The 16,767-nt window shown below is 36.4% G+C and overlaps 1 protein-coding gene across 5 annotated transcripts in view; it reads left to right on the top strand.

Annotated features, from left to right (window-relative positions):
- The window catches only part of ccser1 (coiled-coil serine-rich protein 1), a 119,675-nt gene that overhangs the window by 79,150 nt on the left and 23,758 nt on the right, over positions 1-16,767 (top strand). Inside the window, exon 12 of one of the 5 annotated variants that reach the window (XM_014002732.1) lies at positions 6,211-6,242. The exons of the other annotated variants lie outside the window; for them this stretch is intronic. Coding sequence (XP_013858186.1) covers positions 6,211-6,227 — 17 coding nt within the window. The 3' untranslated portion in view covers positions 6,228-6,242. Of the gene's footprint in view, positions 1-6,210; positions 6,243-16,767 lie in introns of those variants that run through there. 5 annotated transcript variants of the gene reach the window in all.

Genomic DNA, 16,767 nt, shown 5'->3' with positions numbered 1-16,767 from the left:
GTTGTAATGTGACAAAATATGGAAAAGTTCAAGGGGTATGAATACTTTTGCAAACCACTGTATATATGGGAATTATTTGCCAGACAGTAAACATTGAATGTTATTCTAAAATTAGTAGTTTTGTAGCTTGAGGAAAGGAACTATCTTGTTGTAAGGCTGCAATACTTCTGTATAGATTTTTAGCTGGTACCAGGATGAGCAGAGTATGCTTAGAGTAGTTTTGTSTGGTAGTATTATTTGAGGTGTGTAAAGAAATCTCACTAACATCTTTGATCCTCTYTTGATGGGCACCTGGTTTTCTGGGCAGTTTAAATCCCACTTCTTGCAAAACCTTTTCATCTTCGTCCCTGTTTTCAGAAGTAAGTGATTTGTGTTGTAGAGGTGTTTATTTTAGGTCTGTGTTTGCAGAGACGGTCCTCTGTGGTGGGTTTCTCATTCTCAATACTGATGTTTTAAATTTCAAGAAAATTGGAGTTTTTATCTATCAAATGAAAAGCAGTATGGAACTGAGTGATAAAACTCAAAGCCCATGGCTCCTAAATGTCAAAGATGCTGTATACATTCTCTTGTCTTTGGACAGAGTCATTTGCAATGCGCCATCAAGGCCTAGCACAAGACTCTCTAAGCATACCAGGCTCTCTAAGAATTCATTTGAATTGTAAATACACTGSCTGTGATTAAGTGCCTTGTGAAGTGTACATCAGCAAGTAGCAGAGAAAGTAGTGTGGTTAATATAAATGTGTGTGGTACAGGTTGTCCACTGATACTGACATAGTGGGGAGGAGTAGCAGGTGGAGGGACTGATAGAAAGACCATCATGCTCAGTGTGTGTCTATATGCAAGTGTGTGTTGGTGTTCAAGTCTGCCCAGTGGCAGTCCCACTGAGATTAAATATTTCTTCACTCCGATGGAGGTTGCAGGTTGGAAAAATGTTGTGCGTGTGTGAGTTGTATGTGCTCCTGCGATGTCCTGGGGTTGAAAGAGGGCGAGAACRATTCTCTGAAATGAGTTTTTCTGACTGTATCACATCTTAGATTCTCTATTTTAGGCACCCATTGTGATTCCCTTGTTGACTGCATTAGACAGGCAGATGAGAAAGTACATGTGTGTGGGTGTGTGCATTTGRGGATGTGGTTTCCAGGCAGAGATATGGATTTTCAAAGCAGCACTGGATGCATCCGGCCAGCCCCTGCCACCTGCAGGTGGTACTATTCATGGGAGAGTGAAGCCAAATCACCTCCAACAAACACACTGCTCTGTCATACCAGAACCAAAGAAGTGGGAGCCGTCTCTGTGGGTGTGTGTATCCGCGCGTGTGTGTGTGTGTGTGTGTGTGTGTGTGTGTGTGTGTGTGTGTGTGTGTGTGTGTGCTTGCTCCTATGATGGCTAGCTGCCAGAGCACTTATCTAACTGTGATCCACCGCACTACTCTCTGTGACTCCTAATTATAGACAGAGGCACTCAAACAGACACATATACACACAGTTTGTACATGCTCTCTTGTGTACCGTTCACACTAATGAGGAACACTCCCCGAGGAAGTACCCACACTCCCCTCGACTCCTTGATAGAGGCCACCACGAGGACCTCCTCTGGCAGTCTATACCTCCCAGTTTTCTACTCCAAGAGTACCCAACACTCATGCATATGTACACAGAGAGACAAAAAGTAAGATCGAGAAGACTAGTTTGAAAGAAGTGTGGAATGTAAAAAAAGAGCTAAAAAGATAGGGTGGCACAGAAGAGATGAGAAAGATGGAGTGCCAAGAAGTGAAGAAGCCAGCAGACAGGGATCGTGTTGAGGGAATGGTTAACAAGGGACTTGGAATGAGTTGTGAGACAAGCAAAGAAGGAGGAGAAGAGATTGAGAATATTTGTCCTGTTTATTTATTGAGATCCAGAATGCATGATCACAATCCCCTCGCTGTCCCGCCGGCTTTCCCTGAGTCCTTCTTTTTTATGACCCTCTTCTTTCCTTGTTACCTTATTTATTTCTGTTTCTTCCCCCCCACTTTTTTTTACAACTTGCCTACTGTTTGCCCTGTCATATTACAGCATGTTGTTATTGGCCCTCAGGCAAATGTTTAAATCTTTCAGGACTGAGTTCAGGATATGCACGTCATGATACCATATGTTCTTTTCAATAAAACACCCTTTCAAATAACAGTGAACAACACATTTCTTTTCAGGATTTGGCCCTTAAAGCTTGATGAACCACTCTCAGGTCATCCACAGTTAGTTTTCTCATTTGCCTTAAATGGGCTTTACTGCGTCCTCTACATAACTTTGTCAAGGTAAAACTGCTGCTACTACTTTCTTTTATATGTAGTGCTGACAGAGAGAACAAAGCAAACAGGACAGGACAGAAGGGACTTTGGTGGCCACTGCTGCGTGCCTCTCATCCTTTCTAACCCCACCTAGCCCCAGGGGCAGCGCAGGTGGAGTGTGGGGATTGTCAGCACAGTGTGTGCATGTGTGTGGCTTTGTGCGTCCGTGTCTGCGTGGTAATCTCTGATTTGTGTCCCCGTGTATGGCTTTATTTTCCCCTACAGGCAACAGATAGCGGCACAGGGAGGCAGGCACCTAACTGGGCACAGATGGCAGCAACAGACAGATAGGGACAGCAGTGACATAAACACGTTAAAAAATAATTATCTGAACAATGACAGTGGGTCCACAGAGCAGGTTGGAGTCAGGACAGAAGGAGAGGAGGGGAGAAGGAGAAGGGGTAGGATACAAAATGTTAAAATTAGAAAAAAAAAGTTGCTTTGAGAAGGCCTGGGGAAAGAGTTATAACGGAGGCAAAGTCATAAGCAAGGATATGAGGTTGTGAGGAAAAATAAAGAAAACAAAACAAAACAAAAAACTTCCAGGAAAAGGCAAATAAATGAAAATCACTACACAGAAAACAGTGTGGGCTCCAGTAACAGATGTTGAAAATGCTTTACCTGAAATTATTTCATTTTTTTCCATCAGTAGGTGGTTAAAGAGTTATAGTGGTAAATAAAAAAACAGAGATCAAAAGGCAAGTATGAAACTCTGTAAAGGAAATTGAGGTTGAAGAGAGCAGAGGGGAAAGACCAAACGTTAGACATAAAGAGACAGGGTGGTGGATCTGAATTTACCGCAACAAGAGAGAGGGTAAAAGATGAAGTGAAAAGAAAACTGAGGAAAAAGCTGACAGAAAAAAAGGCAAAGTCAATTAGAAAAGCAGTGCAATAAAAGGAGAGGTGACAGACAAATAAAAGCAAGACAAGTTGTGAAGTTTGAAGCGATCACTCATGTAATCCTTCTCAAGTGCTGACCTTGTGTAAAACTACTTTCTTTAATAACAGAGCCCCTCTTGGCTCTTTCTCTTCTCTTTTTAAATGTTGTCTTGCCCTTTGTGCCCTTATAATCCAGCTCCTGTTTGGCCTCAGTTCCCTCTATCTTTGTTTTCTACACTAACTTCTCTCTCCCTCTTTCTGCCCCCCCAGCTTTTAGTAGCAAGCACCAAATTCCGGGTCAAATATTCAGAATTTAAAGCTGGAGGATGGTCTATGAGCTGTATTAGTGTATTTTCCTGTCCTTGAATGAATACTAAAAAATGTTGAAACAAAATTAAAAATTGTAGGCTGTATGTCAAGATCTGATACACTTCCTTTTAAGCTTAAGACATATCAAGTACACTGAAAAAAAAAACAACTTGTAAGATTTACTTCAAAAAATCCTCGTAACAATTTGCACAAACGTTTGTTAAGTAAATTTAAATGCTACAAATTCATGTAATATTTACTCATCATTATCTAGTAAAAGTTATTAAGAACATAGTTAAAGATTTGTGAATAAATCTGATAAATTTTACTTAATTTGATCAAGTATATGTTACAAGATTTAATTGAGCAAATTAAGTAAAATTTACCTGATTTATTCACAAATCTTTAACTATATTGTTAATAACTTTTACTAGATAATGATGAGTAAATATTACATGAATTTGTAGCATTTAAATTTACTTAACAAATGTTAGTGCAAATTGTTATGAGGATGTTTTTAAATAAATCTTACAAGTTATTTTTTCAGTGTAGAGACATGTTGATTCTCTTCCCGTTGAAAGTAAATGACTATAACTGATATAAGACTGTATCTAAAATTCAGTTAATCAGTCACAAAATGTCATTCAAGATCACATTGGAGAGTAGACTATCAGCACAAAGTAAGACCATTTGTTTATAAATTAATTATTAACAAATAGCCTAACTTTATCTGACATGTTAAGAGATTATGCAAGTTGGAGCTTATCAATATATATTAAGTATATATTTTGTTGTCAATCCAGTAAAATTAACTTGCAAGTCTAGGAAAGAGAGAAAGACAGGGATATCACTAAAATGTACCTCTGAACCAAATAGAGGCTTAATTGCATTTGCAAATMATGTGAAAAGCTGAACAGAAGCAGTTTAAATTCTCCAGTGATAACAGTAGCAATTTTTGTTCACTCAGGCAGAAAGGATGTCAGGTTATAGAGATGATAACCAAAATTAAAATTACTTTATTTTAAACGTTGTGGGATTTATTGTGTTTGGGTTTTGAAGATGAAACATTTAGCATTTGTAAAGTTAAACTGAAAGTTTGTATCCTTCTCCCGTGTGAGGGATATACAGTAAACTGTACTCATGTTTTCTGTGAAGCATTTTCAGGAGAAAGCTGATAATGTTTGTGTAAACTGTCCATATGTCACAATTACTGCTGCTTGTTTCTTTTTGTTTTAAAACAACACGAGCAAAGATAGTTGTTCACTTGTCAAAACCAACTTAAGAATTGTATCTGTAAAATGCTGTTAGGGGCGTAAGGGATGCTGGAGTAAATCTCTGTTATCACTAGAAGTCAGAGAGGTACATCCTGGGCTGATCACCAGGGTCAGCACAGAACAACACATCATTTTAGATAACACAGCCTTTAACACAATACTGGCAGTTATGCTGTGGGACTTTAAAATGCTAAAGGAGGACACAGCAACTATAGTTAAAGTTTGATGCCATAATTTAAAAATTGTGAACTGAAATGGCATTTCTACACTCCATCCTCCAGTTTTGCTCTTTGATCCACCTCTCATCTGATTCTGTTTTCCAGTGTCCCTTTTCCAGACCTCCTACTGTTTTGGCGTTCTCTCCAGGTTCTGTAGCTTTTTTATGACTCCTGCCTGTTTTTAGATTTCCTCCRTGACTTCCCTTTTTAGATCACCTTATTTCAGCTACAACTATATTCCTTTAGCATTAGATGCTTTTGAGAATGTGTATTCGTTGTGTGACTTACTCTATTATGTCTTTATGAGAGGACACATATTTATGTTATTATTGTATTAATATCTGACTGAAAAGGACTTTATTGCTGCTCAAACGGTTTTGGTTTCTATTACAAAGCTGCTTCTGTGTGAATGACTTGTCATATCATTTGTGTCAAAGCAGTTTTGCCAATGTGAGAGCTTTTGTTTTCTACTGTGCATGCTTCATGTATGTCATTAGGGGACATTCAAGATAATTACAATGACTATAATTTGAAATTAGAATGTGTATCCATTACATTAAAACATCCATAAAAATCAAAACTGTTATCATAACAGTTTTGATTTTTATGGATGTTTTAATGTTATGATAACGGATAATTCAGTTACTTTAAATTGCTTTTTCCATTTTTAAACAGTTGCAGCCATAAAAAACCTGGAATACAAAGGTTTCTTGGAAAACAAACTTTCTTTTTCATGAAATGTTTTTATTTTTTTTCCTGTAGTAGTTTTTAAAAAGTATCAACTGAAAAACATTTTATGTTTTGTAAAACAACTGACTCCTTGGACAGAAATAACGTTTTATTTTTTAACATGAGGATTATTAATAGGGATTAGTTATTTAGAAAATTTGATTTACTTTGTGATTTTTTTCAGACTATAATTGTTTCAGGTCATGGGGKTGTTTTCAAACATCTCATTTATACTTATTTAAAAATGTATTTGTCTTAATATTTTTCTCTGTCTGATCACATTTGATTTCCTGTCCATTCAAAGATGTGCTCCAATTTGTGTGCTTCCCTCCTTTCCATATAGCTGTGTTTTGGTTGTGATCATTTTTATACATTTCATGCTCATATTCTACTTTACTCATATCATCATGCCATCTTTTTGTCTTCTTTTTTTGTTTTCATCCGTACATGTCTACCTTCATTTATCTGGAAGCAGTAAGCAGCATGGTGTGACGGAGGAATGAAACAGGTACGAGTGTCTGAGATGTGTCGCACTACAATCCTGGGCCTGAATATTGCTTTCTAAAAAATCTTTTTGTTTTTATTACATTTCAGCTTTATATTCAATATTTCATAACTCAAACAGTCGTCTAGGGCACCATAAAAAGAAGACAGGAAATCAGTGTGAATATCTTGCTCTTGTTCATCATTCCATTATTTTTTGTAATTGACTGATCCAGTGTGGCAGGCCATAGAGTATGTAATGGCCTGTTTGCCCTCTAGGAAGTGATAACCTCACAACTGGCCCAGCTTTGTGTGTGCCATCTGCCACCTATCCATCATTTTTCTAACCGTATATTGCTTTGCCTGTTTCTCTCTCTAATCAAGACAGCTGAACATTGGATTTACCTTCGTTATGGTAAATCTGACCTCAGGGGTGGAATCCAAAGCATTCTAATTCTGTGTAGGTCTCAGAGCTCTTAAGTGGCTTTCTTATATCTACCAAATCTTCTCTCCTCCTTCCCYCCCAAAGATGGAAATCAATTTCCATCTGTAGGTTCTGACAGCATGTGTGAGAATGCCGAAAAAAAAGGAGAGAAAAGGCTTGGTGATTGACTGTAGCCACTTCAGACAGCTGAGACCCTATTTTCAGTATTCATGGATTAGAACATTGATTAAACCATGACAGAATAAAATTTGTAACTTGATAATTTCTCTATAGTCTCAGATMATTATTCCTTGTGTCTCTTTGACAGTAAATTGAAAACGCTTTATCAACAAGCTTCATTGCCAGTCCCTCATAACAAGCTACCATGTGAGGACATGTTGATCATCATGTAATGTTGACTGTGTTGTTCTTAAAATATCCATGGCACTCATCATTTCCTGCTTGTTTTTAATCAGCATTTATCATTTGTTGAATACGCTGTGCCTGCTTTTTTTGTGTGTGTGATTTATAAAAACAAATTAATTTGACTCAGCAGACATTTCAGGGCTTTAACTACCTGTCTTGATGTAATTCATGCTGAGTGAAACCACAGGTTGGCCATTTTGATTGATGGGAGGTGATTTCCATGGATGTGATTGCGTTGCCCTCTTGGCACAGTTGTTTTCAGGACTCCTCGTAAGTTCAGTTTGTTCCTAAATTTAAATGATTTGCTCTGCATTTTACACATTCAGCATTTAAATGCATATAAAGACCTTAATGAATCAGACAAACTAATGTTTTGTGTCTCTGAAAGTAGATGTCTTTGTTTTCCTGGTTTTAGTGTGGTTCAGCTGCTGTACCATCTGTTGTTTAGGCTCRACTCCATTCGTGGTAAAGATAAAACCTGTACCAGATGTAAAAACATGGAGGACCTCTATGTGACTTTCTTTTAAAAAGAACATAATAATGTGTTTCTAAAAGGCAGCATGTGCTCGGTATTTATCTTCCTTTTCARAGTTCCATTGTCTGAGATTAACAGTGTTTGAATATAATGATGTTCTCCTTCATTTAGCATATTTTAGGCAAATTTGTCCGAGTGTGTCTGATTTTGATTTTCCAATGAACAGCTAGGACAAGGCTGGGCAAGTGATCAAATGGAGAGTYAGCATGGATGAGTTGGAGTAATTGGTTTGGAGCGGTATGCAAAAATCTGATAGAAATTTGTGAGCTCTCTGAAGAAGGCCAAGTTGTTTCGTTTGTCTCTCGAGAGAAGTTAACATTTTATCTGCCCTTTTCTGGTGATGTGACATGTTTTTTTATCGATGATGATTACAACACAGACGCTCCGCTGTCTGAATATGACAAACATCAAAAAAGAAGAAAAAAAAAACGAATAACGTGTCGCAACAAAGAAGCAAACAGTGGTAGTCGGTTTTCAGACTACAAAGCRGGTGAAAGACTTTCTTCTTTCCTTTAAATTGTAGCTGTACAGAGTGAGATAAAAACTGACGTCTCACAATATCAAATTGAGAATTGGTCTCTGAGCCTTTGTTTTTCTTTCACRCACACATTCACCTGGCTTTTCTTCTCAGCTCAGCTCAGCAGTTGATTGATCTGCCCTGGCCTTGCAGCCGGAAGACACTTCATTTACAGCAGGGTTGTGAAAATTAAAATTTGATTGATCAGTTGTAGTGGCAGACAGCTCATAAAGCCGAATATTAAAAGTGTGAATTTGTGCTGCCATGCTGATGCATCTGTGTGTGCGTGTGTTATCAAGCATCTCATGTGTTTGCTTGTGTGAAGATGGTTTCCATATTTGTGGAGGCTCTGTGGTGGTGTGAGCGTGGCAGAACAGCTGGTATGTCTCAGCATATGGGGCTCTCAAGGGGAAAAAACGTGAGATTATTCTCAAAAGACAGCAGGAGGCTACTTAAACTCTCCTTGAAACTAACCAAGCACTTCCTTTAGCTACAGTACACTTTACTGGCCGTCAGGGATTCACTATGTGTTTGTGCCTCAAGGAAACAGCACACTGTGTTTGGCTAAATAATCAATTTTTGGATATTTTAGTTCATTGAGGCGGCCAGAATCATTTCCAGCACTTTATTGGTGACAGTTGTAGCACAATCCAGCTCAGTAGTCATATTTTACACTTTTGTTTAGCTTATGGAAGCATTTCTTATGACTGATTTAATGCACTCTATTCTCGCTAACATGCACAAATACACTGCATATTAGCTGTGCAAGGTCTTCCTCACCCACTTTTCCTTGCTCAGTCCTTCATTACTATGGTAGAGCAGGTCTTTATTAATGAAGGGACATCTGTTTCATTAAAGCAGAAAGATGCCTGGGAGAGGGAAGGGATGGAATGGCTCTAAAAGGAAACACATGCAGAGTGCAGAAATGAGAGAGGGTCAGACATGGAGAGATGCTTGGTGGCTGCGGGGAGTTTGAGGCAGAGTAAGTGGACATAAAAGGCAAAATGAAATAGAAATGCAAGAGAAAAATCAGAAGGAGATGTCAGACCTTTAGGCAGTAATGCACTCATTAAGACTGATGCAGTGCAGAAATAAGCCCGGCTTCTACACCCATGTATAAGTGCACAAATCACATCCCATCACATATATCATAATAACAAAACTGCCATAAATGCAAATTCTCTCACAGACACATGTCTCTAAGCCAGGATTAGGTTGTAAAACATTTCATGCATCATAATTGTATGTAACAAAAGGATCAGAGAGAAGAGAAGACAAGAGGAAAAGATGAGGATTAAAGCCTGTGTTAAATCAACTTTTAACACACTTGATTATTACCTATGAAACGTTCAGCATTTTAGTTTCAAGCATTCTGGTTGTTAATGAGGAGCAGCTGAGGCACAGGTTGTACAAGGACAATGGAAACAATTTGGAATAAGCTTATGATATTTGTTTGTACGCAACATATTCACYATTTAAAAATACTATTACTTCAAAAATCAGTCGTATTGGTCTAAAACTTCGTAGTTCTTCTCCAGTAAGCACAAAATATTTAAAATCAAAAACATGTCATAAAGTCATGAAGTGCATTTTTTGCCTGAGATAAATATTTAAAATGGGCAAAAATATTAAAGAACAGTAAAAATCTATATAAATAAATAAATAAATAAATAAATAAATAAATAAATAAATAAATGTACCGTAGCCATAACATACTGCTAAAATCTAAGTTAAAGTTATTAAGGTACATGGAATTACAAGCTAAAATTTAGAAATCTCCATCTTCTTCCGCTTATCTGTAGTCAGGTCGCGACTTTAGGCTTGAGAGCGTATGCACATTTTTTTTCAAATCAAACTGATTTAGCTAAAACATTTACAAAAAAAAGCTGAAGTCGAGCAACGTACTGCTTACAAACAAGAAATATTAAGTCATAAAAAATAATAAAAACATGATAAGAAAAAAAATTGTCAAATTATGCAAAAATGACAATCTTCTTCAAATAAAAACCTGGGAATACCCACATGATTTAAGCTGAAATTCAAAAATACAGAGAGTTGAAGCCTGTCTATTATGAAGAGGCAGCTGGTTTTACAGTTTAGGAGCTACAACTGAAAAAGCCTGTCTACCTCTGTGGACCATCTTAGACAACGCGATAATTAAAGACCCAATTACCTCTGAGGACCAGCCTGGAGCTCTGGACAACTAAAAGCAAATGATCATTAGATTTAAGGGATCAGGAGGGCACACAAGGCTGCAGGAGGTCAGCCAGATATACAGAAGCTTGCCCATTCAGGGCCTTATAGGTCAATAATAAAACTTTAAACTCAATTCTAAAACAAACAGGGAGCCAATGAAGGGAAGTCAGCACCAGGGAAATTATGCTCACACTTTTTTTGTGTTAAAAGACCAGCTACAGCATTCTGAAACAGCTGCAGTCACGAGAGTCCGGCCTGTCTAACACCAACATACAGTGATCCAGTTGGGGTCCATTAAACAGCCCCCTGTTTATGCCTGCATAATGCATTATGCCAAGTGTAATAGGTAAGAATACAAAAATAAAACACAATAATTATTTTATAGAGTTGAAATGTGCTAAAAAATAGTCAAATTGGGACAAAAAACTGAAAGATAAAAGTAAGTAAATAATACTTCAGTGAGAAAGACAGACATGTAATTCATTGAGGTCAGCCATGGCTGTAGAGGTGCTACACACATGCACACTTTAAACGGCCAAGGTCAGATAGAGTCAACGTAGGATCACAAGGTCCCTGCAGAGGACCAGGTTATAACTGACAACCATAATTAGGCTAATTACTGTAACAAAACCATCGTCTCAGTGGGTAATGACCTGGGCAGGGCAGCAAGTGTGACTGATGGATGGAAAGATGCCTCTCTCGCACTCCCAATGGGATGAGAGTGAGAGAGAGAGAGGCAGGTAATAATTAGGGTAAGCCTAAAAGATGTGATGGATGGATTAGTTGGTGGGGATAGAAAGGCAAATGAGGAGAAAAACTGAGCAGCATAAACTGTAGATAATACAACAGTGGGTGCRTGACACCATTAATTTTTATTTTACAGGCTGTTGTTTTGTTAAAGGATTGAGTCAAGTTCAGTTTAACACAACATTCAGCTCATTCTAAATATTATGATCTAATCTACGGTATTACTTTGTCACACTGTTACACAAGAAAACAAAGTTGGAGCAGTTGGAGTTGGTGACAGTCCTGATACAAATGGCTTTGTCGTAAGCCAATTATTTGGGMTTTTAAAGGTAACAGTTTACATTAAACAGAGATTCTTAACCCTCGGGCTGCGACACACCATTGGGACATTATCACCACTTAGAGGGCCTCAAAAGAAAAACCTGTTTTTCAGCTATGGGCTGTGGAATTTCATTAGTTTTTGATTGAGTTGCAATGCTTTTTCTCACCACTAGTAACGGTAGTGTGCCACTCTGATGTTTAACAACTTTTTTAAAATTTATAGAAGAACCTTAGCCTGCCACTTGCAAAAGTTAGATAAATTGAAACACAATTTAAACTAAAAGTTGAAGGCAAAAAATGAAGAAAACCTGCCAAAAAGCCACAAATTGGGCACACGTATAATGCAGACATAATCAAATATCGTTATGGGACTAGCTATTCAACAAAGCACTGAAGCCCTCCAAACTAAAACAGCATCTAATTTGTCACAAATATGAAGAGCAGCTTTATGTGTGTGTTTGTGGTGGTGGGGGTAATTCAGTTGTGTAAAAGTTCCAGGAAATGTGATTAATTTAATATTTTAGTTGCTGAGGCTGTCAGAGAAAATAGTGTGAGGGGTGGAGGTGGGATTCTGTTTATTTTTGTAAACAAGATATTAGGTCTGACTTGTTCTGTTTTATTTTTTTTTCACAACCAGAATTTTCACAACTCAATGGAGAGCCACCTGGGGAATAGTTAAAGACCATAAAGACTAGACCAAACAGTGTAGGGCAAGTTGTATTTTTTTATTTTGTAATTTTTTCTTTGTCATTAGATTTRTCAGACTAGTTTATTTTGTTACAAACTCATGGTGTTCAGTGTTTAACACAAACATCAGTAAGTAGTCCAAATTCAAGTAGGGCCTATGATCTCAAATAAAGTTTATCTTAAAGACTATTGGTAAGTTGTTGTTCTACCTTTCAATAAATAGATAGCAATTTAATGTTATTTCAATCCTAAGTATTAGAAAAAGGGCTGGAAAATGCATAGTTTTGAGTAGATTTTTTCAAAATTTTGTAGAGGTATTCATCTGAGCCCTTCTAGTTTAGGTGTCCCTCATTTCCACCAACAAATGTTGGCAGGTACGTAAATGTTTGTCATAATCATGTCTGATAATTTATTTACAAGGTCCTTGCTTGTTAAACTGTAAGTGCATTTCATTTAATTATAATGCAAATACAATACAAATTAAACCAAGATTTAGATAAATTATCACTTTGATCAGTACCTTGTTATTGTCTGAATGCGCCTTTTGCCAGTTTAGATTCAGAAATTTGGACCCCAAGGTCGAAAAGGTTAAGAACCACTCTGTTGTATTGACTTGTAAGATCATGCTGCACAAGAACCATGTTGTAACATTTTAACCACAAATTAGTAGATATTTTTAGTTATATAGCCAATTGGGAGCAGTTATGAAAATTTGTTAGGTTTTTCTTGAACTATAGTCCAGTTTATTTCATTATACTGCTGTACAAATCATCTTTAAAAGACTTGTCAAAAATAGTTTCTRGTTTGGTATTCTGTTTTAAAAGGGAAAAACAAAGACTTTATCAATAAGCAAAACATTTCTAAATGTATTCTTGATACCCTGAAGCCAACTTGATATCTGCTAAAATTCCACCAGTCCCTCAACTCCAGTGATTCAGTTGGCCTCATACCACGCACTCAACCACTCGCCCACAGACTCACTTCATATGGGATTAAATATCTTAGAAGCAAAGTACATGAAAGAATATGACATGTGAGTGAAAGACTGTGACACACACACAGAAGAGAAGAAATGAGGGAACTCAGAGACTGGTGAAATAGAATGCAAGAACAAAAGGTGAAGAAAAGCTTCAAACACAGAAATTTGCACAACATTTAATACATGTCAGGTGAGTCGGGGTACAAAAATAAACTTAGATTTTCAGTTGTCAACTTCATTTAAAAATGAAATTGATAAAACGCTAATATAGTTTTGTCTCAGAATTTGCATGTAAATTTTCTTTATAGAATGTCTTTGTTATGTAACAACTAATTTCCACATTGTAACACTGACAAGAAACTACCCTTTTTGGAAAGTTTTTCATTCAATTTTCTTTTTCAAAACCAAGAAGGAGCTTCAAAGCAGGGTTGTAAARTATTTGTAAAACAGGCTCTTGCTCCAGTTTAAGATATGATGTCAAGTTTTATTTTCTTCTCACCAAAAAATGRGTCATAAGGCCTTTTAGTAATTCTCCTTTACTTCTTTTTTAACTTTTTTTTTGTCAGTCTAGTACTATTTTTTAGGGAGTTTATGGATGTAGTTTTTTTGTGTTTGTTTTATGTTTTAAACACTGTTAGGATTTAGTTTTCCTAAAGTTCAACAGTGCATCCAAAAGGTTTTCACAGCATTTCACCTTTTCCACATTTTATGTTACATCCTTATTGTAAAAAAGATTAAATTATTATTCCCCTCAAAATTTTGCACACATACCCAATGTTTGCAAAGTGAAAAAATGCTCAATTTTTTTCAAACCTATAAAAAAACACACATAGGTATTCACAACCTTATTATACTCAAATTGACTTTGCTTTAATCCTGTTTTGATGAACCTTCAGATGTGTCTACAACTTAATTATGCCATAATCCACATAGTCAATTCAGTTGATTGAACGTGATTAGGAAACGCACACAACTGTCTATATAAAGTTCTTCTGTCGTTGTCAGTCTGTGTCTGATCACAAACCAAGCCATGGAGTTATTACTAAACCRCTGATTGAACCTGATTAGACCCCGGATTGTATCGAGGCACAGACCTGGTGAAGGGTACAAGAACATTTCTGCAGCATTAAGAGTTCCAGTAAGTGATCTACCTCATCTGTAAATGGATGAAGTTTGGAAKCATTAGGTCTCTTCCTAGATCTGGCAGCTAGTCCAGTCTGAGTGATTAGGGTAGAAAAACCTTAGTCATGTAAACCAGGATCCTGACAGTCACTCTGAAAGAGTTCCATTGTTGGTATGTGGAGGGAGGAGAACCTTCCAGAAGAACAACCATTTCTGCAGCACTTTTCCACACATGCCTGACTGAATAATGTTTAAAGATTTTCTCACTTTAGAAACCATTCTCAAAAAAAATAAAATAAAATGCTGTTTAGGGTTTCATAAAATGCTGTTTCCTAATGGATGCAAAGATGAGACAATGAAAAACTTTTACATATTCTCAAAAATTGTTCAGATGCAGACAAGGCCTAGAAAAGAAAGTATTTCAATGCTTACAAAAGACTATTTTCATAGGATTTCAACCCCATTTAAATGGAGTTTCAACTTTTTTCAACTTTGTCATAAAAAGTGCAATTTTATTAGATTTTTATGTTGAGTTTTTATTCTAAGCAAATGAATAAAGTGTATACTAACCCRAAAAATGGGGAAAAATGTAAATTACTTATAACAAGCAAAAAAAAAGTGTATTCTTGTGAGACATCTGAAAGTCACAGAGGCAGTTTATCAGTTGGTGTTTCATTTAATCTTTTTGTTTCTAAGTACTTGCTGTTCTTCAAAAGTGCAAATAGACATGAGATARAAAGTGTTTACAACCTTCAGGCACATTTGCTAACTTTTAGAAAAATAGTCATATTAGGATGCCTATGTTATTTTACAGCAGCGGAAGAGGTAATTTGGGACACAGTTTGTCAGGAAGGAGAATTTAGGACATATTTAGATGGAGCAGGAGAATTGGGACAGACACAGAAAATCTCATAGTTGCCATGGTACCAATGGAAAGGAAAAGAGGTGTCCCTGTGGTGTTAAGCATACACTAGTTGTACAATTCTCTAAGGCATTTAACCCAAAGGCCCTGAAAAACACTTCCTCTAGCAGGAAGTAGTTGCAGTTATTATACATACTTATATATGTGTGTGTGTGTCTGTGTTTACAATGCAGATAATGGTAAACGGTATCAAGATTCACTAGTACATCATGTCAGAGTTTCATGAGATTCAGTGTTAATCTCATGTAGCTGTCAACTTAAATCGTCTCTGAAACTTACTTTGGGACTAGATTTCTCAATTCTCAAAAGATACACTGTGCTTATCATATGAAGTTCAGACTGTGAAAGGGTCAGAAGCCACATGTTCATCACTCTTAATCCTTCAGTTGTATGATTGACCAGTAGGTAGATTTTATAGTAAAACATGATTTAATCTTAAATGATTTTCAATAGACTTCTAAATGACAATAAAATATTACTGAGGTATGTCATTGTAAATGAAAATGAAGCAGCGGGTTTTTTTTTCTCTTTTCTATTTGTTTTTATAAATGTGTTTGTTTAGATGGATTTTTTTTAAACTGAAGATATGTTCAAAAAGTCCTGTAATTATGTACATCTGCTGTGATTCAGTTTTGTAAACAAGAAAAAGAGAAAAAGTCCACAGAGGATGCGTACTTTTTTAGGACCTGTTTGTACACAAAAGTGCTTGTGAGATTCATCAGGCTGAGATGAAAGCCCAGTTTCCTTTGAAAAAAGATGTCCATTTTAGAGCTTTATATACTACTCTGTATTTTGATTAAAACCACATCCTTTTATGTTTTTTAATTTTTTGTCTTTTAAAGGATTTACCTGAAAACTTGGATTTTATTTTATTAATACTCTTGATTTAGCTGTGTTTCATTGTATCTCCATGTGAAGGATTATCTTTCTCTGTCTGTTAGCCATTTTGTTCTGTYTTTGTATACACAGTGCAGCTTCATGCCTTACTGTGATACGACTTTCTATGTTATCAAGTCATTTAGATTTCTTATTATCCCAGCTATGTTTTGCTATGAAAATGTTGGCTGTTCCATTAAGACAACAGATTTTATAATGCCCTAAAGAGTGATACAAAATGGAAAATACTCATATTATTATTGGCTTTTTTTCCATTCTTCCATCCAGACGTCCCCAAGAGTTACATCCAATAATTTTAAAAAGATTAGATGCCGGGAAACAAAACAAAAAAAAGATACTTCAACATTCTCACTATGGCACAGAGATAAAAAAAAGAAACTACCATACAGCAAAATTAGGTGTTAGAGCAACATCACTTAACAATCCAACACAAAAAATCATATAACTTTAGCTAATTTGTACAAGTTAAACTAATATCACACACAGAAGCACGTGTGCACACTCATACACTTGAACATACACAGTAAAACACAATAAATTACAATTCAAGCTATTAAAAAAGCAATTAGTTTTGCTCACCTTGTATGAGAAACTGAATAAATTACATAGTTTGTTTTAATCATAAGACTGCATATGTAAAGGAACAGATGGGACCAATTGAAAAAACAAACAGACCAAAAATGAAACTAGGTGCACTGAAGCCTGTAGTAAGGACTTTGTGTGTGTGTGTGTGTGTGTGTGTGTGTGTGTGTGTGTGTGTGTGTGTGTGTGTGTGT

Source organism: Austrofundulus limnaeus, unplaced genomic scaffold (genome assembly GCF_001266775.1).
Source record: "Austrofundulus limnaeus strain Quisiro unplaced genomic scaffold, Austrofundulus_limnaeus-1.0 Scaffold14, whole genome shotgun sequence".
In the NCBI taxonomy this organism is placed as follows: domain Eukaryota; kingdom Metazoa; phylum Chordata; class Actinopteri; order Cyprinodontiformes; family Rivulidae; genus Austrofundulus; species Austrofundulus limnaeus.
The sequence above is the reverse complement of the archived record's forward strand: the minus strand, read 5'-3'. Positions and strand labels throughout refer to the sequence as shown.